Source organism: Haliotis rubra, unplaced genomic scaffold (genome assembly GCF_003918875.1).
Source record: "Haliotis rubra isolate DU_JTF1 unplaced genomic scaffold, ASM391887v1 Scf344, whole genome shotgun sequence".
Taxonomy (NCBI): Eukaryota; Metazoa; Mollusca; class Gastropoda; order Lepetellida; family Haliotidae; genus Haliotis; species Haliotis rubra.
Window position 1 is genome coordinate 185,481 of NW_025767018.1, and position 25,136 is coordinate 210,616.

General features: G+C 37.6%; 1 protein-coding gene across 1 annotated transcript in view; it reads left to right on the top strand.

Moving 5' to 3' along the window:
- The first annotated feature begins 2,602 nt into the window (after positions 1–2,602).
- Positions 2,603–25,136, top strand: part of LOC124284755 (ADP-ribose pyrophosphatase, mitochondrial-like) — a 29,375-nt gene continuing 6,841 nt past the window's right edge. The window contains 8 exon segments of the mRNA XM_046720858.1: positions 2,603–2,680; positions 21,113–21,342; positions 21,990–22,094; positions 22,422–22,508; positions 22,888–22,931; positions 22,934–22,995; positions 23,768–23,914; positions 24,626–24,743. Coding sequence (XP_046576814.1) covers positions 2,618–2,680; positions 21,113–21,342; positions 21,990–22,094; positions 22,422–22,508; positions 22,888–22,931; positions 22,934–22,995; positions 23,768–23,914; positions 24,626–24,743 — 856 coding nt within the window. The 5' untranslated portion in view covers positions 2,603–2,617.

Sequence of the window (25,136 nt, forward strand, 5' to 3'; positions counted from 1 at the left end):
ATAGACTTAAACATAGACTTAAGGTTGTCTTAGCGCTAAGGTGACCGTAACTCCATACCTTATACTTAGGGTAGCTTAACATAACTCCCATACCTTAACATAGACTTAAGGTAGTCTTAGTGCTAAGGTAGTAACTCCCCAAACCTAGCGCTAAGGTAGTCTTAGTGACCGTAACTCCCATACCTTAACATAGACTTAAGGTAGTGCTAAGGTGACCGTAACTCCCATAACATAGAACATACCGACTCCCATAAGGTATAGACTTAAGCTAAGCTAAGGTGACCGTAACTCCCATACCTTAACATAGACTTAAGGTTGTCTTAGTGCTAAGGTGACCGTAACTCCCAAACCTTAACATAGACTTAAGGTAGTCTTAGTGCTAAGGTGACCGTAACTTGCACACCTTAACATAGACTTAAGGTAGCCTTAGTGCTAAGGTGACCGTAACTCCCATACCTTAACATAGACTTAAGGTAGCCTTAGCGCTAAGGTGACCGTAACTCCCATACCTTAACATAGACTTAAGGTACCTTAGTGCTAAGGTGACCGTAACTCCCATACCTTAACATAGACTTAAGGTAGTCTTAGTGCTAAGGTGACCGTAACTCCCATACCTTAACATAGACTTAAGGTAGTCTTAGTGCTAAGGTGACCGTAACTTGCACACATTAACATAGACTTAAGGTAGCCTTAGTGCTAAGGTGACCGTAACTCCCATACCTTAACATAGACTTAAGGTAGTCTTAGTGCTAAGGTGACCGTAACTCCCATACCTTAACATAGACTTAAGGTAGTCTTAGTGCTAAGGTGACCGTAACTCCCATACCTTAACATAGACTTAAGGTAGTCTTAGTGCTAAGGTGACCGTAACTCCCATACCTTAACATAGACTTAAGGTAGTCTTAGCACTAAGGTGACCGTAACTCCCATACCTTAACATAGACTTAAGGTAGTCTTAGCGCTAAGGTGACCGTAACTCCCATACCTTAACATAGACTTAAGGTAGTCTTAGCGCTAGATTGATTTGTACAACGGTACCCAGCTGGACATACCAATCAGATTGAACATGGCTGTCTATGGGACAGATTAAAATTACGTTGTACTTATGGTGCTCAGGTATCATCGATGACTATTCAACGGAAAGATGAAAGAAAATTATGCACACGTAGCTGAAGATGATTTCCAAGATGTTTGCAAAATATCAAAATAAAATTATTCTTGCAATAGTTAATTAACTTGTAAGTCTGTGGAAATTTCACGAATAATGACTCACTCATGGCCAACTTTACACAGTTTTGAATGCTGACATCTCAACCAGTCAGCGATCAAGACAACGCGATCCGTTAGCCTCCTCCAGCGGCATACGTGGGTATTGTTCCCAGTATCTGATTGCGACCCTACTAACTTGACATGCAACGGTATCGTGAGGCATTGTAGTTAATATCGGCGCTGACTACCTTTTCTCACGAAATGTGCACCAACTGATAACTGGAACTGGTAAAAAATTCAAATTTTTAAAATGATAATTCATTTTATTGTTAGAACATCATTTACTGTTCGCAAATTCAAACTATCAAAATTCAGATGTCAAGGAGAGAACGAAGATTACATCCTTAAACAAATCTCTTCAACTTTAAACTTGTGAAGAAATCGGCTGAAATTTAGTGGCTGTGAGATTGATATTGTTTTGTCCCAACATAAAACTGTAAATAAGGCATACAATCTAATAAATACATATAATTTTAAAAATGATTATATGGTCATTTTCATGAGGTAACGTGGATTACAATTTATGGAGATATCATATTAAACCAAAATTCTGAATTTTTTTTAACCATATAAGTATATGTTCTGGGTATGGACGAAAGGGACAATACCTTATGTCGAAAATGTAATCTGTCTTGTTCACACTGGATGAATATTTACTTTGAAATATTCACTCAAAATGTTATACTATCATTGGAGACATGCACATTTTGGTGATTTTGACTAACCTTTTTACCCTGCGTCACACGCATGAATAACAGATCATTAACAATTTCTATGTCTCGAGTACTTACCAAGCCTGTTGCCCAATATAAACATGAAATGAACAGGTGAAATCAGTAAAAAAAAGTGTTGTTTTTATGCGGGCACACATAATATTACAAATTGTGCACATTTCGTGAGAATAGGTGTGACGTGATTTTTCTCACTGATTTCGACCACAAAACAAACGCAATTGTAAACATGGGGTCATTTTCCCCATCAGTGTATCGACTTCTACTTTGCCCTGTGTTAGCCAGTATTTTGTTCGCCAATTATGACTGATTGGATTCTATTTTTCGGATCCAGAAAACTGAGTGAAGTATGAGTCGTATATTAATTTAAGTGAAAATGTGGATCTAAACTCTTTTGTTTTGTAATTGGAAACAGTCCTCATTTCCCTAAGATATGTTTTTTAATGGTTGGAATGCCGGAAAAAAATCAGATATGATACCAATCTTACCAATACAAAACAAAACATTCAGTGAATACGACGCGAGCTCAACGACTACTCCGCGATCCGATATGGTGAGCAGAAAATCTGTCGAGATGAGTAGCCTCCCTTTAGCAATCGGAAGTGGAATGACGTCAGATGCTAAGGTTGTTGTTGCTTCTAAACGTGTTTGTGCATCGCACAGGATTTGATGATATTGAGGTAATTGAGTGGTACGTCATCTCGTTCACATGTTTAATACACATATGGTAACAGGTCCTGATACTAAAGATAGTTACCTGACGTCTATAGCATCGTAAGTTGGTGAAACAAGTGCCCGATTCCGTTGCCCGGACGAAATATTGAGACGCTACTGCCTGTGCTGATCACTCAATAAGTGGATGCTAATTCCTGTGGTATGTCTAATCCTGTGGATATCTGGAATTGTCTGTTCCGCATGTGTTACTATGTTTGTCAACTAGTTTCGTTCGATTTATTTGATTATCCTCTTTTTAAATCATTAGATGACGCTTTTCTGTTCATTGATCGCATGAATAATTTGGCAATCACGTTGATGGCCACGCCCACTTTTAAGGTGTTGGTGTTGCTAGATGCTTTCGTTTAACAATCATAGCCTCACTAATTTTACAATCGACGAGAATCCATAATTAGCCTACATGTAACTGTAATTTGAGGTTTTGGAATACCCTGACCACGTATCAAATCTTAATCTACGATTACAGGTGTGGAATCGTTTTTGTATAAATCATTCAGTGCATTAGAATTTTGTGGCTTTTTTTTTCTCAAAGAAAGCCTGTCATAATATGTGATAAATTTTGATTGTGTTTGACATGTTACACACTTGCTACCAGCTATTTTTTATGTTTATGTCATAAATTTAGTTGTAATCTATAAGGGTAAAATGTTGTAATACATAACTTATAACTTCTTATCTACTATGTTTCATAAATATATCCTCGTCTTGTACCAAATGGCAGATTATGTCAGTGTGTTGACCCACAGTTTGATGTATCTGTATATGGCATTCATGGATCATGATGAACTCACTGCATCTGACATTATAGAGTGTTGAGGCAGTGTCTGTGAAGTGTTGCTGCTGATATATGCCGGTGTCAGGAGTTTTCGACGATGTAAGACAACAAACGTAATTTTTATCTCTAATTACATTTAAAGTTTTTGTTTTACTAACCTCGAGTGATAAAGGATATATTCATCTATTTCAGTCACACAAAAATATCAAGTATTTCCTACAAAAATAGCTTTGATGACATCATATCGGCGAAACAGTGGCCGCTCGTAACATCCGGGTATTTTGTATGGGTTTTCGACGATGAGCCATACTTTTTGCTCTGCACTGCGAGGGAGTGTTGTGATCACGTGGCTTCCTATTTATATATTGCCTGTCACCAGCAGACGACTGATCTTACTGAATTTTGGCTTGCTATTTTTTGTTATAAAGGCAACTGGTTTTGCATCTGAAGTGGTATTAACTATCTCGGGTAAATAATATTGATGTTTGTTTGCTTTTTATATAACTTTACTTCCCGATTTCCATTGTCAATAAAACTTCTCACGTGCACTCCGATCGCACACACGCATACGTACTCCCCCGATATAGCGCGTGCAATGCAATCGTCGAAATCACCAGAACGTCGAATTCAGCTCGTGTTGGGATATGTAACTGTTTATGTAGTGTCTGAAATGCTTTTACTGATGTAAGTGAGACTTTAGGCAGTGTTTGTGAAATGCTGTTGCTGAAGTAAGGCCTAAAAAAAATGTTGTGGTTTAGATTACTCAACTGTCCTTGAATTCAGGTGCCGACCCTATTTTTTAAAATCAGTATGAATAAAAAAGAGCTTTCAGGTACCATTGTATTTTCCCGGCACCGATGGACATCAGTCTGATAGAGAAAGTCGACATGAAGGTCTCAAGCTTGATTGAATAAACAATTACACACTGATAAATCTGTCATTAGTTTGTACTTTACTACCTACCCTGAATTTTATAGAGGTGTAATGGAACCACAACATTTTTTTTTCTTTGGCTAAGTGAATCTTTAGGAGGTGTCTGTGAAATGCTGTTGCTGATGTGGGTGACTCTTTAGGAGGTGTCTGTGAAATGCTGTTGCTGATATAAGTGAGTCATCTGGCAGTCTGAGCTCTGTGAAATGCTGTTCCTTGTGTGGTAGTTTTACTGTTGAGTCAATGTATTGGGTAAGGCGTGAAGCCCATTCTGGATCCTCCCTTTGTGAAGTTGTTGGAACATTGCTACAAATCAATCGATCGAAGTTTCATTTCTGGTTTTTAATTTTTTTTAGATCATCATCTTTTTATCCATTTGGGGATCAGGGTTTAATGTGATACAATACACACAAATGTATAGAATGGATGCAGAACATTTCTTCTCCAGGGATGCACAAAAATATTAACTATTCAAAAAAAAGTATAAAGTTTCTGTAATTAAAGTAATTAATAAATCTTATAGTACAGTAAACTATACTTTTTCATTAGTTAAAAGGGCCCTTATATATCTTGTAAGGACAGGGGCAGTGGGGTAGCTTAGTGGTTAAGGCGTTTGCTCGTCTGACCAAAGACCCGGGTTCGATTCCACACATGGGTACAATATGTGAAGCCCATTTCTGGTGTCCCCTGGTGCGATATTGTTGGAATATTGCTAAAAGCAGCTTAAAACCATACTCACTCACTCACTCACACTCCTGTGAGGACCCTTGAAATTTGAAGGTGAAAGTCATGTATGGACCCCTAATTTTGTCGGTCGAGGAAAACCTGGGGATGCCCCAATATGGTTTGAAACTGTGTTTGTGTGTTATAGATGCAGTGTCTTTATTTGTCAATGCTCTCTGTGAGAATGACATTCCAGTCTTACCATCATTTTTGATTAGAGTTTACAGTTACTGCATGGACTTGTGTTAGGGAAGCTTATGTTTTAGTTATAACATCATATAGAATTCTTTGAGGCTCTGGCCTTCACACAAGTGGATAAAGTTGCGACTGCAGTTATGACTCCTGTTGAGTTTGACTTGATTACATGAAGTCTTGTAGTTTTGATGACATGTACAGGCAATGTACAAGCCTTTCATCGTGATTTGATATGATATATGCATTCATTATTGTGATGCAAAAGTCATTTGACATTTGTTGTAACCTACAACAGGGTTCGCACAGGCTTAAAAAAGCCTGAAATGGACATTTTACCCTAAAAGGACCTAAATTCGTTTTGGCCTTGAAAAAGCCCAAATTGCCAGTGATTTTCCCTACAAAGGCCTAAAAGCTGTCATGTTATGATTTTACAGGAAACTAATACATAATAGAAATACCCTGCAATTACAGTGGGTGTTTATCTCCATTGCGAAGCAAAACTTTCCCAGTGCAGCGATGTAGCTAAGAGTTCTTTCCCTCTGATGGTCAGTCCCACATCTGACCAACCATGTATATGTTATATGTTTCTACAGTTCCATAAAATTGTTGAAGGGACTTTGAAAAGTGCTAAAAAGGCCTTAACTGTGATGACTGTTAATGTCTACAAAATCTGTATAATTATAGAAGTACTCGTAAAACAAGACCAGATTGTAATTACAACACATACCTTGCCTATGTGCCACATGAAGTAAATGTTAAACATGACATCCCAGTGACAGTTAGTATAATGGACACTAACTCTGTAGTGATATGGTGCCATTCTTAGATCATGGAATTACAGACAATGCGTCAGGCTTCCTGTGATTAAAGCTGACCTGTTCCTGTTTATCTCATGTGAGGACACCGCTGTATTGATCAGTGTAATTGCTTACTGCTATAAGCTTTAATGAGGTAATCGCTCCTGCATTTTATATGACAGTAGGAAATGGACAACCATTTACAGCAGTGTCGTTTAAGGCTGGTGCTGTTGTTTGTTCTGCTGTTGCCGTTGGTTATTGCACATGTTTGTTCCAGTTATTCCATCCCCAAAGATCTATGATAGAACTAAGCAAGAGTTTCTCCACAAGAAGTATGTATTATACAAAACTTTTTATATGCTGAAATGTTTCTTGCAGGAAAACCTGTTGCAGTCATTTTGTGCATTGCATTCTTCGCAATTTTGAAAGTGTGCCACAGTGCACTTGTATTAAAGATGTTTAGGTTTGTCCTTTTGGAATAGATGTCTATCCTTTTGAGTATATGTGTCTTAACTCCACAAGTATTTTTATCCATCATCAAACCGAGTAAATGTCATTTCACCAAAGCTGGATAATAAGCAGTTGTAATTATTGACATTTGGGCCCTGCATCTTCATTGAGATAGATAATAGCCTATTCCTTTCTGCATGTACAAAAGTGTTAGGGATTGTCTCTGTTTTATGGGCATGTTAGAAATATCCATATTTTTTACAGTCAGGTTCTGAGTTAGAATAGGTCCCTAGGAAAGTATGTTGTTTGTAAGAGTTGACCAGACTCGGTGACTTGGTTGATCGGATGCCATCTGAGCTGACGGCATGAATCTATTCAGATAATAGCCTTGTTTTCTGGTCCAGATTCAGTTATTTACAGGTTGCTGGAATAAGGCATAAAACAACAAGGAAAGACAGTTATGGTACTATAAAGGTACTATACACTCTGCGCATATATATATGTACATGTATACTCAAACAATGTTAGTGTTCTTTAAATTTTCACTACAACTTTATTACTGATCTTTATCCATTGTTCAACTCTCAGTAATTATAAAGGAAAGTATAATTTCAGAATTCTCTCTTCCCCTGCCTTTGAAGGTCCATTGATCTTCAGTAACTCATGCTTGTCGTAAGTGGCGACTAATGGGATCTGGTGGTCAGGCCTGCTAACTGGGTTGCCACATGTCATTGTATCCCAGTTGTGTAGATTGATGTTCATGCTGTTGATTTCTGGATTGTCTTGTCCAGATTTCTGCTTTCTCGTCCTGTGATATTGCCAAAATCAGATTAAAACAATGCCAACTTTTCTTCAATGGTGGACTCAGCAATGTTCAAGTTATGTGAGGGCTGTGGTAGCCTAGTGGTTAAAGTGATTGGTCGTCAAACTGAACACCTGGTTCAATTCCCCACAAACCAAACCAGTGATCAATGTCATGAGCAGCAGTTTCAGGGTACAATGGCAAGCAAACGAGCAAGTCACCAAAGTAGTCAACACCAGATTTACTTGCAATAATTTAATTTCCGTGTACAACAAAATTGGTTGCTGAAAACAAATTCTAACCCAGAGTCCTGTATGGAGGGGCATATTGGGAGAAACACTCAAAGGAGCATAGTGACATGGAACAGCTGGTGGTGTTTTATTGATCTAGAATCACAAGAGATGAACTTGTAAAATAATGGACACACTTAGAGTGGCCTTATGTGGCATAATGCTTGGGATAAATTTAAATGTAGCCAACAGCTGTTTTATTTGTAAATAGGTGTCAATAGCCATTACTTTGTAATGAAATATTGATGGATGACAACTGTTTGTTACAAAACAGCCTCAGAGTCGTTCAGAGGTATTGGGCATTTTATAATGGTCATGGAGTCAACTGTTTGACATGACCACACAATTAGAGCTGATATTTAGGTAATTAGTGTTTGTTCATGTCAACGAATACAGTGAATAGACCAGTAGGCCATGTTATTAATATCTGGTAGAAACATTAAGCATAGCGATAAAGATGAAACCTGTACAAATCCTCCAACACCCAGTTGAAATATGAAAGTTTCTTTTTATTCATTTGACCTTATTTTGGAGTTAGTGAGTTTGGTTTTACTGACTGACTGACTGAGTTTGGTTTTACGCCGCTTTTAGCAATATTCCAGCAATATCACAGCGGGGGACACCAGAAATGAGCATCACACAATGTACCCATGTGGGGATTCGAACCCGGGTCTTCGGCGTGACGAGCGAACGCTTTAACCACTAGGCTACCCCACAGCCCCCTTATTTTGGAACAAATGATGTGTTGGCACATACACAGACAAAAAGGGTATCAGTCCATGAGAGAGTTATTTGAAAACTGTTTGAGTTAAATGTCTTTCTTTTCGATTCATAAAAGACCTGCTAAGAACAACTGAAAATAGTCCATTTATAACCACTAAAATCGCCCCAAAATGATGCAATATACCAGGTGTGACTATTTTGGATGATCAACTTCTTTCCTTTGACAATGGCAACATTTTTATTTAGATTCTGAAAACAGTATAAAAATCTATTCCGAAAAGTCGCCATTGTCAAAATAAAGAAGTTGATCATCAATAAAATTTTGTCATCTCTATACCACCAACTTCTAGAATGCCACTCAAAAAAAATATATATATATATACACCAGTTATTCCTTTGGTCATAAGTATAATGAAGATCCGGGTTAGAATTGATCAGTAACTCATGCTTGTCGTAAGAGGCGACTAACGGGATCGGGTGGTCAGGCTCGCTGACTGGGTTGACACATCGTATCCCAGTTGCATAGAACGATGTTCATGTTGTTGATCACTGGATTATCTGGTCCAGACTCGATTATTTACAGACCGCCGCCATATAGCTGGAATATTGCTGAGTGCGGCATAAAACTAACCTCACTCACTCACTCACTCACTCAGTATTTATCAAGCACAGCATGAAATAACAAACTTAAGTGTAACTAGATATTGATCTAAGAAACTTAATTAGGAATATTTGAGGAATAACAAACATAGATTACAAGAATCTTTACAGGGATAATGTGCTTGCTAATATTTTGCTTTCATATATCCTGAAATGAAACGAAACATGCATTAGGTCTAGCCAATGTTGCATCCGCTTCCTACAACAAAGCCTGCAATGTCGTTAAATTTATGTCCTGCTTGGACGCTCAAAATAACCCAGTGAAATGTTGTGCCATATGCAGGTTGATAATTTATTGAATGTAATTAAATAATTTTAGTTTATACAAAATAGTAAAAATGTCAGAGATAACCTTTCTCCTTGCTCAGATTTGAATGCTGAAGTCTAGTGGCTCGTCCAGTCACAAGCCTATCTATGCAGTTCATCATACACAGTCGAAGTAGCTGTTCATGACAGCTGTTTTCTAATGGCTGGGTATAGTGTATCTACTGTTGATGCTGTTTGTGTGTAAAACATCTGTGGTACAGTAATAACACACGTGATGGGAAGTTGAGATACCAATCTGTATTATATACAACTCACTTGTACAGAAGGGGCGATGGGGTAGCCTAGTGGTTATTTGGCTGGAATATTGCTAAAAGCGGTGTAAAAGCTATACTCACTCACTCACTCACTCACTCTCTCACTCACTCACTCACTCACTCACTCACTCACTCACTCACTCACTCACTCACTCACTCACTCACTCACTCACTCACTCACTCACTCACTCACTCACTCACTCACTCAAGGATTTTAATGAAAATCAAGTGCACAGTGAACTTAATGATCTTTTCTGCCTAGTTGAACATGTTGATAATGAAATAAACAGTTCCTGCAGACCACACCTACTACAGGTCAAACAGTACATTTGTAACTATGGTAACTGACATGTGCCAAGTATACAGCTATATGCATATGGGTCTTTTTCCTAAAGGAGATAAGTTTGTTTTTTCATCTCAGTGTCATTAAAAAAGGTTTGAAAAAGATATTTCGAATTAATATCAGCATGACTAGATGGTCAAATTTCATCGGAATACTTCACATGGGTTCACTAACCTGTAAACATGATGGTCCAAGATTATTTTTAGTAGAAAGAACCTGACCTTTGATGCTGAGACTTTGAAGGTCAGTTGACATGTTCTTCACCAGACCCCTGCCAATCTCCATTCAGGCCCCACCCTCTCTGGGTAGCTTAGTGCATGTGTGGCTAACATGATAAAACATCATCTGTTAGGGACACACTAAACTAATTTTTAGATTTTCAGCAATAATATTGTTGTACTGCAGGCATGTTATGTTTTGTCATGTGATGGGTAGTGTAATTAACTAATCCTTTAAACTTGATAACTTGATCCCCTAAATATGCAGATGGTCCCAGTAGGATCTGTACGAGGGCTGTTACAATTAACTCACATATTCAGTGAATCAAACTGTATCCCTTCATGAATTCCTTTCTTTATTCATGATCACTAGAATCAAATATTGACAATGTTTTAAAAAAGAATATTTTTCACTTGAATCCATCATCCAATCCTTAATGTGCAATAAATATGGGGTATAACCAGGTCAGACAAGATAACCGTCAACACTCTTATACGTTTGATTTGACCCGTGAAGATCCGGGCTAGAATTGGTTTTCAGTAACCCATGCTTGTCATAAGAGATTTGACTTGGGCGTCCAACAGGATCATGCGGGTGGTATAACAGGTTAGACAAGATAACCGGTCGATTTGACCCGTGAAGATCCGGGCTAGAATTGGTTTTCAGTAACCCATGTCATCGGATCGGGTGGTCAGACTCGCTGACTTGGTTCACATATATCATCGTATCCCAGTTGCGTAGATGGATGCTCATGATGTTGATCACTGGATTGTCTGGTCCAGACTCGATTATTTACAGACCGCCACCATATAGCTGGAATATTGCTGAGTGTGGTGTTAAATAACAAACCAACTAACCAAAATGATTTGACATCAATGAGGTCACTGTCCATTGTTGTGATAAATTACAGTGTCAACATAGTCAAAACTGTCATGTAATATAGTTTGTTATTGTTTCACTGAATATAATGAATAACATGAATAATAGATCAGCTGCTCACTTGTTATTGTATTCGTATAAAAATATTTGTATTCAATACCCTATATTCATGATATGTTAGGGATAGAAATACATTTTTTTCTAAGTGTGCCTTAGGGCACCTGACAAATATTTTAGATGTGCCTTTCAGAAATCAAGTGTGCCCACATGTTTTTAGAATAAATGACTGTAGCAATGTTGATGATCACTTGAAATTTATTGTTAGTAAACAACAAATGTAACCTGTCTTCTGTTTAAGATGGCTTTCTTAGCTTCATTTGTTCTGCTTTCCCAACACCTTTAATAGCTAAGAATTTTGTGACAGGTTCACTTGTTCAATATATCTAACTTACACAATTTCCTCTTCAATAACCGAACTATCAGTACTTCCACCACTCAAATGGAAAAACAACCACATTTCTTTATATCATCCATCATAATTCCAGTGATGTCCTGGGCTATAAAGTCAATAGATGTTTCTGCTTGTTTGTCATTTGCATACGTGTTTTGTTTGGGGGATCAAATGACTAGAGGTGTGTTATGTCTCTAAGACTTTAGGCGTGCCATAAGGGCACGAGACCATTTTTTATCCGTGCTATTTCAATATTTACTGTGCCATGGCACGCTAATATATGGGGTATTTCGAACCCTGTATGTATCTTGTTCACTTCATAGTGAATTCTCAATCCCCGACCGCGTCATACCAAAAGACGTTAAAATATGGCACTTGTTCAGGGCTCCAGATAAAGGCCTTATCGGCGTATGTACGGATAGAAAATAAGCATGATACGACAGGAAATAATTTAGGAAACGTAACAGATATGCACCATAGCAATAGTGTATACACCATTAAATTCCATTCAGTACTCTAAATGTGCTAAATAAGGAGTACATACTCTGATGTTGAAATCTTCTCTGGAGCCCTGCTTGTTGGTCCCTACCTGGCTCTTGGTATTAATGGGTACAACAAGGACTGGTCGGCTCGGAGTCAGTATAATGTGTCTGAGTGGGGTAGTCATACTTCACTGCATCATGGTATCTCAGTGAGCTAGCACTATAAAACCAGCTTAAGTCTGGGCTAGTACAAGAAGCCGCACATACACACGCTTGCACGTCGTCATATGAGCGAAATATTCTCAAGCACGACGTAAAACCTAATTTCACCTAACCTCATAGTGAATTCATTGCAGCTCTACTGTGTACATAGATGTGCTGTTTGCTTGATCAAAACTATGACATAACAATCCTTGCTTACTAGTGGTTTCTGTATGTGTGAGTCCTTTTCAACACTGATCAAACAAGCATTTGCACTATGTCTTGAATGGGGATGTTCTTCACGGGTAAATATTCTAACTCAGTTTCTCAAGTGGCTAAAGTGAAAAAAATATGTGTTAAGCTTGAACTACTTTAGGCATTACATTACAGGAACTGAGACCTGTATATTTACTCTATTCATTCTGATGTCAAATTAAAACCGCACTCTTTACACTGCTTTTTTTTTACTTTCCACTGATTTTTTTCACCTGTATGTCTTTCTGTATGGGTACAATGTGTGAAGCCCATTTTTGGTGTCCTCCTCTGTGATATTGCTGGAATATTGCTAAAAGCTGCATAAAACCATACTCACTAACTCTCTCTGTAATAGCCACTGTGATGTTGTATGTAGCTCAAAGATCAGGTATTATACCTGTTAATAATTATTACCTGTATATGATAAAGATTTGATTTACCTTTGGTGCACCATGTGGTTCTGTATTGTATGCATTAAACTATAAATCTCATGATATAAGGAAGCAATATGAAATATGTTTATGAAAGGCTTACAAATACACATTTTCATTCCTAATATATGATATTTCCTATAAAATGACTCACCTGGCTAATAAAACATGGACCATTTAACAAGCACTTGTGTAAATAAACTGTTGATGATTGTGAATCTTTGTTATGACTATAAAATGGTACCTCTGTCATCCAGATAAAAGAAGCAGTGCAAAAATATTTTCTGAAATGTTGGTAGTACCTGGAGAAAATGAAGTCATATGACAGTATCTTGTAGTGACTGGGCAGGGCTGAAAATCTAATAGTTCGCATATTTTGCCCTAAGAAATAGCAACCCTGTCACTCACAGTATGCAATTATTTTAGACTATATGTTTAAAATGTAAGCAGTAGGAAGTCCTGATGTGCGTACAACACTAGGGGTCATCGGACATGGTGGCTTGGCTTCCTGCTTTCACATAACACAAGTCTGGCCCTGGCTGGAGTTGTATGGAGGTGTCTGGACAGGCCAGTGTTTGACTGACTGGTGTTAGGTCAACATGATCAAAACAGTTCTCGATAACTATAAACACGACAAGAGGCTCTGCAGGACCAGGTCATGTCTGACATATAGTTGAGTGATTTTTATTTTGATAGTGGGTCAGTTGCATAGCCCAGTGGATGAGGGGTTTGTTTGTGGAGGTTCAATCCCCTGTCATAAGAATCAACATAAGCATATATGCTAGGCCTCTTTTGTGGTACAGGTTTAGCAGTTTGTGCCAAAACTTCAAGTCTACCATCCTGAATGTTTCATTTTGAGTATACCATAATGTAAGGAAGAGAGGTTTATGGATATCAACTTTATTTAACGTTTTGGTGTATATGCTTACTCCTTCATTCACCTGATGAAGGAGTAAGTACTAGTGGTGGTCCGATTAATTTAAATAATCGAAGATTGGTCGTAGTGACTAAACGACCAAGCAATCGATCATAATTTCTCATAATCGAACACAAACAATTCTGGAACACTTGTTTTCATGAACAATATTTTTCACATGGTTAGTTTTGTCTGTTATATTTCGTAAGCACTACAAGCTCGCCTCAAGTCATGATTGAATTTATCTTAAAGATTCCAAGAAATTTATGTTCCTAACATACTAGTCATCCTTTAAAGATATGAAATTTTGCCAAGAAACCCCAAAAGAACTACATGTTTTTTTTCCATATTTTTATGTGCATTAACAAATTTCGTAAATGACGCGCTAACCAATTATTTTCGATGATTGATCGGTAGTAATGAACCAATCATCAATAATGAAATTTTAACCAATTCCCAACACTAGTAAGTACATCCTGAAATCATTGTGTTCCTCATAATAAAGAAGTTGATATCCATGAAATTCTCATCCTTATGTCTATCACTTCTAAATGCCATTCAAAGACCTGGCCATAATGTAGTTTTTATATTGGCATAAGCAAAGGTTGCTAGACAGCAAATTCTTGTAGACCTTGATTATAGTCCATTGACCAGAGTGATTATTTTGTCTTATGAATGTTTAAGGAAACAGGATGTGTAGAAATTTGGGGGTTTAGGGTCTTTCCCTGTATAATATCACTGTAGGTCTGGTAAATATTTTGGGTCAAGTCAAACCCCAAAAAATCATGTCAACATTTTGTGAAATGGAATAGAGTAAACACCAATTATAATAAGCACGCTTATAATGAACTGACATATATAACAAACTGGTTTAGTTTTTGTCCCTGTCACTTGTATATTTTAGTCAAAATTTGTATAAAGAACTATGGTGATAACGAACCACATGTGTGTCCTCTTTTGGTCCATTACAACCACTGTTTTCTGTATGTCAGTTACTTCACCAATAGTATCTTTCTGAAAAGGTTTGTATTAAGGCTGTTATGATTCACTGGCATATTTGGGGAATCGAATCGTAGCCCTTCATGAATTCATCTCGTTATTCGTTGTCACCAGAACCGAATATTAACGAATATTTACTATTTCTTTTAAGGAAGCATGTTTTACTTGAACCCTTATGTCCTTTTGTCAAAGTGAGATATGCAAGAATGGAATATGTACTAGCCTTGCAGTAGCGCAAGTCATGGTAATTTGCCAAGACCGCACATGGTACTGTCAACTATAACTATTACATACCAAATTTGCGTGTCATGAGATCACTGGTTAATGCCATGATAAATTAACACTGTCAACATGGGTGTCCATATTGTGCAAAATCACTTAACTACAATAATGTATTCGTGAATAATTATTCGTATTTTTACCCAGTATTCGTGATACATATCGTATTCACCATATAGTGAATTCGTTGCAGCCCTAGTTTGTGTAATTTCGTAATTTCAGTGTTTCATTTAATTATATGTATTATTACCATAATTAAGAAAAACATTAAAATACCAGAGCTCCAGATAAGATTTAGCTCATGTGGGTACTGTACCCACTGTATTTTTTAGACTGGGTATTATGAATGTTGAGTGGGTATTTCATTTTCCGTTACCCACTGCTTTCAAATATGTGCGTATTTCAGTCATTTTACTCACCTAAGTATTATGTGACTGAGTAAGTTTACTAAGCAGGTATGTTCTGCCTTATGTCATACCTAATCAAAACCAACTTAAATATAATGGAAATGATTTCATGAAAAATCACTCATCCTATACTGACAGTACAACACTAGTCCTATACTAACAGTACAACTTGATAGCAATCGATGTCTTTTTTATTACGCGAGCGATTTTTATAAATATATTCTGTACTCATTTGTTTTAAAATTTTTGTGTATCTAACATTATAAATGCGTAATTGGTACGCAACAATTATTTTTCAATGCGTAATTTGAAATTTTCTATGTGTACCTCTCGGTTATTTTTCCCGGATACGCAGCTTATCTGGGCCTCTGAAATACAGAAGATTCTTAATCCTTTTACTTGACAATATAGCTTCAAATTTTGTATTCGAAAATCCAAACAATGATATATTGTGTATTGTCAACTGGCTCACAGGTAGACCCACAGAAAGAAGATAAAACTTATGTCAACATGTTCTCTAGTTGATCCCATAAAATATAACTTGTTTCTTGCAGATAACAATATTGACTAAGCTATGGTTATATTTACAATGATATTTGATATTTGACTAACTTAGTGGTCTATTGACTTCAATCAAAAACCTCGTCTAGAAAGTAGCTGTATGTATCCATCTTTAATGGTCAACAGAAAGGGGAGAAAGTTTAGCAATGTCATCTTCTGTATTATGTTACATTCATGACTCTTCTCCATTTATATATTTTCCCAGTAGTTGTGGATAGTATAGAATAGAATAGAATAATACTTTAATGCCTTTTCAGGAATTTGTGTTACATCAGCAGAGCTACTGACACATTAGAGAGATACCAAACATATTTACATAAATTCTTTGATTTAGGTATCTTCACATTTGTTTAAGAGAGATATGGTACTTGGAATAAAGGATGTACGGGCTCTCTTAGTTTTCACAATTGGAACTTTGTAGCAGCGGCCTGAAGGGAGGAGGTTGTATTCCGAATTTAAGTAGTGAGTACGGTCAGATATGATTTTGACAGCTTGATTCACGATTTGCCGCTCATATATTGATGATAAACATTCAAATCTGACTCCAGCGATTTATAGTATGTACATATTATGCTCTGTACTTAAGTAGCGGTGTTTACAAATGGTGTTTCAAAGTAACAGGACATTAGGTCCTGTAAGTTTCAGATTTCTGTCTGACCCATTGAAAATTCACAGGACCAATAGAATAAAATTAGACACACATTTCAGATTTAACATTTCTTATAATTGGCATTGAAATCATTAACAAACATAAGATTTAGAAGCAAGTGTCACATGTCACATATAACAACTTCAGTCAAAGTCATTGTGAAATATACAGTTGGACACTGGGGCAGGTGGGTTGTAGACTTCTATCAGACCGTTGGCGAATCTGCCAAATTTGGCAGAGGGTTTGATGCTATTCGGGACCTGAAGTAGTACTTGATGAGGATCCTGGGCTAGAATTGATTCTTAGCAACAGTAGTTTGTGGAGACCCATGAAGAGCCGGGTTAGAATTGATCCTTAGCAACAGTAGTTTGTGGAGACCCATGAAGAGCCGGGTTAGAATTGGTCTTCACAACTCATGCTTGTTGTAAGAAGCAACTGACAGGATCAGGGGGTCAGACTTGCTGACTTGGTTGACACATGTCATCATATCTCAGATGCGTAGATCGATGCTCATGCTGTTGATCACTGGATTGTCTGGCCCAGACTCGATTATTTACAGCCGCCGCCATATAGCTGGAATATTGAATATAATACAAGAAACCAATCAACAAATAGTTTGGTCTAAAGGAAGTAAAACTATATTGAAATATGATTTAGGCTGATAATATGTCAGTAAATTCTCAATGGCTGAGAAAACTGAGTTGCAACATTTAAATATGCTAAGATCAACCAACTAACTAAAAACACTAACCATGCTGACCATTGGTCATTACAAACAATACGAATAAAGCTAAAAGAATATACATGAAATAAATGTTTGCATCAAGATAATTGTGCCTTCTGATTTTTGACAGTCAGAATAAGCTACAAGAATAGCCTAAAATACCTAATAACTCAAAACCATAAGCTACAAGAGTAGCCTAAAATGCTTCCTTGTTTTAATGATATTTAGGAAAGATTGTGTCAAACATAGATGTTCCATGTCACGGAACCTTTGTACAACAGTGATTTAAATCATTTATATGTAACACAATCTGACCAACGGATGTTCTGTAGAACTGAAGGTATGACGATTGGTTTGATTGGTCTTCAGCAACCAATGCTTGTTGTAATTTTTAACTTCTGCCAATCAGAGTCTAGCTTTCCCAGCTGATGGAAGATAATGCCTGTATATTTCAGAGGAGCTCAATACCTTGCGCCAGTTTAATCAGTGTACTTTGATGGTATGGGTGTGTGGAGTGCTGCTAGCTGGCGCCAGCTCTCATCTTCTTGTATTACCCAAGCCTTGTGCGTTCCAAAGTTAACTATCTCAATATCAAGGTTGGTATACAGCATGGAATTTATAATTCTCATCTTTGGTGTTTGAAACTTTTTGGTGTTTTCTTCTTCAATATTTATTTTTTACAAAAGGATTTTCAACTTTGCATGTTTGATTTTCTCCTGATTTCTTTGGCGGTGGGGTAGCCAAATGTTTAAAGCGTTGGCTCGTCACGCCGAAGACCCGGGTTCGAATCCCCACATGGGCACAATTGAAGCCCATTTCTGGTGTTCCCCGCCGTGATGTTGCTGGAATATTGCTAAAAGCGGGCGTAAAGCCAAACTCAGTCAGTCCTGATTTCTTACCCAACTGGATTGTGAGGCCACAATATATTGATAATTAGATCTTTTACCTTTGACTACTTATTTGGTAGGGATGAAATTGGGGATAATTGTTTATTCTGGCCTAACAGTCCTCTTAAATGTATGATTGCAACACAAGGTCTTGACAGAGAATGTGAGATCATGTATCTTTACTATGAGTTACATAATATGTATGTCACTTATAAAGTGTACATGAATATGTTTTTACACCCACCGCTTTTAGCAAATTCCAGCAATATTATGGCGGAGGACACCAGAAATGGGCTTGACACATTGTACCCATGTGGGGAATCGAACCAGGCCAGCTAGCTTGTGGCTAGTAAAACTCAAATCGGGCCAGTAAATCTCCACAATCACTGGCCCGACTGGCTAATGAATTTTCATGGGGGTCATTTTGTAAATATACCACTCTCTCTGACTTGTTTAGATATAATACACTTTTAAATCATACAAGATTATGGCCTGATAAAATATTCATCATATCAGCAGCTTAATAACGAAACCTGTGTCATACCGACAATATCTTATTCTCATCTATTATTTTAATCTTTTGCTTAGTTTCCATAATCAAATTTCGGGCTTGTGAATTATTTTGTGGGCTAGTAAGTTTCAGGGATAGCTAGCCTGACTGGCTAGCAAAATTTGGAAACTATTTTGCACACTGTGTGGAACTACAGTTGTCTAGAAGAAAAAGCCTCTTCCCTGCCAATTCCTTTTTCACTTGTCATTTTGTGGTTGTCTGGAACCGAGGATTTCTCTAATTATTTACATATTGGGAAAGGCATGGGCCATTGGCCATTTGCACATTAGAATAAAAAATGGCCCATTAAAATGTTGAAGTTTACCATTGATACAAGGGTTTGGGCCTATTCTAAATTCAGAAAATGGCTAATAATCCTGAAAATGGCCCTTTTTCAAAGTTCTCTATCCCAATCCCTGTAAGTCCCTAGCGTCACTTCTTGTTTTGTTTTCTAAATAAGCAGACATGATGTGATACAGCTGAAGTACTACTCGGAGCTTTGTTAAACTGAACTCACTTGACATGAGGTGCTGCTAATGTTAGCCTTTTGACAGACACAGGGATGGCGACACTATACTGCATGCATGTTGAAGTTTCCAGTTGGCTCAACTCTCAAAATTGTGATTGCATGGTTTTTGGTACATTCCCTTTGCTATGAATACTTCATGTCATGGTTGTTGAAAATCTATTACAGTTTCTGCATGATTTTGTAAATGTTGCAAAATATTCATTAAATCACAACATGGTGGTCAACTGGGTGCCGTTCCTCAAAGCAATCGTAGCGCTACGACAGTCGTAACTCCCATACTTTAACATAGACTTACGACCGTCGTAGCGCTACGATCGCTTTGAGGAACGGGGCCCTGCACCGTAAACAGCAGCATGTGTTTGGCCCAGGTTTATTTTATTGCTGGCCCTGCTAGTATTGCTGAAATATTGCTGATTTAGACATAATACAACATTCACTGACATACATCGTCTTTAGGATGGGGTTTCTGATTGGAATAATTTTAGTTTCCTGATGCAAATATCAGGTCAAGGTCACCAGAAGGTCACAGTGAGTGAATGAAGTGAAGAATAATGTTGTATCACCATTTTTGTCTAGATATACCATATAGTTACAGATAGTTGAATGGGGAACTGTTTTATAAGAACTTTTTTACAAGAGGTGTTGGTTGTTGTGTAAGAATGGAGGGTTAATGATTGTTCTGTAAAATAGTGAGAGGTGTTGGTTGTTTTGTGAAATCAGGAGAGTTGTTGGTTTTGTATAATGGTGAGAGGTGTTGGTTGTTTTGTATGTTGGTATAATGGTGAGAGGTGTTGTGTTGGTTGTTTTGGTTTTGTATAATGGTATAATGGTGTGAGAGGTATTGGTTGTTTTGTGAGATCGGGAGAGTTGTTGTTTTTTGTATAATAGTGAGAGGTGTTGTGAGAGGTGTTGGTTGTTTTGTATAATAGTGAGAGGTGTTGGTTGTTTTGTGAGATCGTTGTTTTGAGAGTTGTTGGTTTTGTATAATGGTGAGAGGTGTTGGTTGAGAGGTGTTGGTTGTTTTGTGAGATCGGGAGAGTTGTTGGTTTTGTATAATGGTGAGAGGTGTTGGTTGTTTTGTGAGATCGGGAGAGTTGTTGGTTTTGTATATAATGGCGAGAGGTGTTGGTTGTTTTGTGAGATCGGGAGAGTTGGTTGTTTTGTATAATGGTGAGAGGTGTTGGTTGTTTTGTGAGATCGGGAGAGTTGTTGGTTTTGTATAATGGTGAGAGGTGTTGGTTGTTTTGTGAGATCGGGAGAGTTGTTGGTTTTGTATAATGGTGAGAGGTGTTTTGGTTTTATTTGTTATGGTCAGAGTTATTGGTTGTTCTCGAAAACTATGAGAGTTAATAGATGTTTTGTAAGATGAGGAGAGGAGTTGGTTTTGTGTGATAGTGAGAGGTGGTGGTTGTTTTAAAAAACAATTAAAGGTGATGTCATTTTTATTATGTTGGTGAAGAAGAGGTCTCTGCCCTGATAAATCTGCCATTGGTACACTTCAAATATATTGTCCTCATTTCTTTAAATATTATCACAAATAAGATTGCAGGGAAAGAAATTAAGACAAAATTTAGATAATGTTTAATAGGAGGCATGTGCCCTGGCTATAACAGCTGATCAGATAGGAAAGAAAAAGAAACTTTTTCCATCCTAGTTATGATAAATATAACAATAATTCTTATTTTTCAGCTAACTGGGTTTCTAGGGGGCGGTGCCTCTCGGCAAACTATAAGGATCCTAACCATGAGTATTCACTATAAAGCTCGTATTGAGACATATCCACGGACAAAGGACGTGAAACGCTTCCCAGTGCCAGATGACAAGGTGCCGTGGAGTGCCGAGTATTCTATATATGAACCTGTCGACTACACTTCTCCCAAAGTTTTGGAGAAACCAGTTTGGGCAGATCCTGATGTAAGGTGAGTACACTGTCCAAATTAGCAATGTGTAGTAGTTTATTCAAATTACTTATGTCTTTAGTATGTTGATTCAAATATTCATGTATTATATTGTAGTAAGATGCATTCGTAACAAACACGCTAAGAATGATCTGACGAATGCAACAACTGGTTTTTTATTTTTAACTCAAACTATTGTCAAAACAAACTAAAACTAAAATCCTTTAAGTTTGCAGCGTTTAACATGTGACGACCCAGGTTAGAATTGGTCTTTAGCAACCAATGCTTGTCGTAAGAGGCGATTAACAGATTGGGTGGTCAGGCTCGCTGACTTGGTTGACACATGTCATCATATCCCAATTGCATAGATCAATGCTCAAGCTGTTGATCACTGGATTGTCTGGTCCAGCCTCGATTATGTACACACCACCGCCATATAGCTGGAATATTGCTGAGTGCGGCGTTAAACAACTAACAAAAAAAATAAAGTGCCGTTTATGCATTTCCAGTTGTTGGTAGCCTAGTGGTTGAAGTGTTTGCTCGTCACACCAAAGGTCAGGTTTCATTCCTCTCATAAGTACAATGTCTGAAACCCATTACTGTGATGTTGTTGGAATGTCAATGAAAACAGCATAAAACCCAACTCACTCACTCACTCGTTGTTTCAGACACGCAGATGCTGTTATACGTCAGCCCAAGTGGAACAGTGTAGATGGAGTAATAAACAGAAGAAGCCATTTAGGAAATTACGACGTTATAGACAAAGTTCCAAGGTGAGTGACTGACAAGTTAAATTAGTTGTTCAGATCCTAACTAACTACCAGAATCTGGTTAAGAGAAGCAAACAATTGGAAGAAATACCCTGCAGCCATGATGGATTAACTATAGTATGATGAAAGAAGTTTTGCATATAGGACAATATTCAGGTCTGATAAGATTGACCTAGGTTTTGGGCACAGATGTAACTCTGTGTGTATCATCAGTTTAGTTAATGTAAACTTGTATACATCTGAATTTGAAAATCTGAAAAATCTTAAACATTTACTAAGTTAGTAATGCGGTTCAGGCTGCCCTGTGTATAATAATTATTTGTCATGCAGGAATCCCGTGGGCCGCACTGGTCTCCGTGGGCGGGGCTGTCTTGGAAGATGGGGACCTAATCATGCTGGAGATCCAATAGTTACACGGTAATACATGCAGTTAGCTCCCCTCTATTTCAGGCTTGACTTTTGACCTAATGAGCATGTGCTTCATCATGAAGATCCACGTTAAAATTGGTCTTCAGCAACCTTTTCTTGTTGGTTGATGCATGTGATTGTTGAACATGACGGCTATGTTCTTAAACAGTCCATGTATTTCCAACTATCAGCTGTAATCTTGTTGCAGGTTACAATATGATCTGGTCTGAATACCTCATATCTGAGGTGTTAAGCAGTATCAAAAACAATTCAAATCCTCATCATGAATCAGAATCTGCACCCAACTGAAGTATTTCTGTTACAAGGGTGATCTAATCTGGGGTTTGTTTAACTTACTTGGCTTATTACAGACATGTCTCTCTTTCAGATGGAAGCGGAATACAACAGGAGAAGTAGTTAAAGCCAAATCAGGAGTCCCATTCTTCAGTTTATAGCAGTACAGAGACAGGACAATAAGGAATGGGCGCTGCCAGGGGTAGGTTATAAGACAAGATACAAAGAAAAACGTGCTTAATGTGGCAGTAAATTGACACTATGCTTGTTTTCATTGAGGTCCAGGTTAGAATGACCTTCAGTAACCCATGCTTGTCGTAGGAGTCGACTAACAGGATCGGGTGGTCAGGTTCACTGACTTGGTTGACACATGTCATCGGTTCCCAATTGCTCCGATCAATGCTCATGCTGTTGATCACTGGATTGTCTGGTCCAGACTCGATTATTTACAGACTGCCGCCATATAGCTGGAATACTGCTGAGTTCGGCGTAAAACTAAACTCACTCACTCACTCAGTCATTGAGGCCACACTTTGCTTGTTGGCCTTCTAGGAATGGATGTTTATGGATGACAACTTCATTTAATTACTACTATAACAATGTTTCAGTATAGTCTTGCTTAACAGCTGAATAAGAAGATGTACTGACACATTGTTGATCTGCATGCAAGCTACCTTAAAGAACAAAAACTTGTGATTTTGTTGAAAATGTGTTTTACAAGCTACATTAAGCCAATTCCAAGTCAGAGAAAAAATATGATATTTGTAGAAAATATTTGAAGGACCAAGAAAGAGTAATCGTCATTCTCCTTAGCTTCCAAAACGTACCTTTGTCAACGCGGCCTAAAGCTATTGGCTCAGATGTACAACGATGTGTGAGAGGAAGCTTATTCATTATCATGAGAAATGACACATGGAAATTTAAGTGTTTGAACATTTGTGTTAAAACATATCTGTTCCATTGTTTGGTTGCAGGGTATGGTTGATGCAGGGGAGGTGGTATCTGTCACACTGAAAAGAGAGTTCGGAGAGGAGGCGTTGAACTCACTCATGGCAACAGATGATGAGAAGAAGCAAATTAGGCAGTCAATAAGTGATTTATTTGACCAAGGTGGATCAGAGGTAAGAAAGTGGAACACAAATATAGTCTTGGTAGAACACATTTAGGATGTAGGCGCCATGGTGCTCAGAAGCAATAGCATGTAAAACATGTCCCCTTCAGTATAACAGCATGACTGTATTATACTGCATTATGAACCTATGATCATATTTATTTTTGAGGCCTGTAAATCAGAACCTGTGAAGATCCGGGTTAGAATTGGTCTTCTTCAACCCTTTATTGTTATAAGAGGCGACTAACGGCATTGAGAAGTCAGGCTTGTTGACTTGGTTAACACATGTGAGCATATCCCAATTGCATTAACTGTCTGGTCCAGTCTCGATTATTTTACAAACTGCCGCCATAAAGCTGGAGCATTGCTGAGTGCCGCATTAAACAACAAACAAAAATCAGATAATCATTCCTGAATGCTTTTCACAGTTGTACTGAGAATTTAGAAGCCTCCATATTAAGAAAGTTAAACTGACAAGACCTCCTGGAGAGGTGTCCTCAGACTTTTACATAAAGACATCCAGTTGGAATGAAAGATCTGATTTTGATGAGATTGCCTTAACATTAGTTAGCTGGAAGGTTGTTAAACTCTGCGAGTATGGGTTGCGTGGTATAATGGTTAAATTGTATGTTCATCAAACCTGGGTTTGAATCCCAGGTGAAGACTGTGAAGCTGATTTTTGTGATGAAAGTGTATGTTAGCTATTTTCTCTACTTTTCAGATTTACAGAGGCTATGTTGATGATCCTCGGAACACAGACAATTCATGGATGGAGACAATAGCAGTGAATTTACATGACGAAAGAGGAGAAAATGTTGCTAGATTTAAACTCAATGCAGGTAGGACAACTGACTTGAGAGGTGTCCATTTTCTCATTCCCATTCATGAGTGGGTATTGAAGAGCCATTTCCTTGAAGTAAATTTGTCAGTTTTGAGTTACCTCCCTTTCTCTTACATGTCAATATATGTTGTTTTCTATGTTTATTAGGAAAAGTAGAATACTTTATGGATAACAACTTCTTTATGTATTATGATATTATTAGCATCATAATAAATAAAGAAGTTGTTATCCATAAAGTATTATACTTTTCTTATTATTCATCAACTTCTAAAATGCCAATCAAACAGTTCCTTGTTTATTGTTTAAAGCTGCACATAGCAGTTATCAAGCTGTTTGTCATTGGTCTATAAATAACTGAATCTGGTCCAGACAATCAAGTGATTGGCATGAA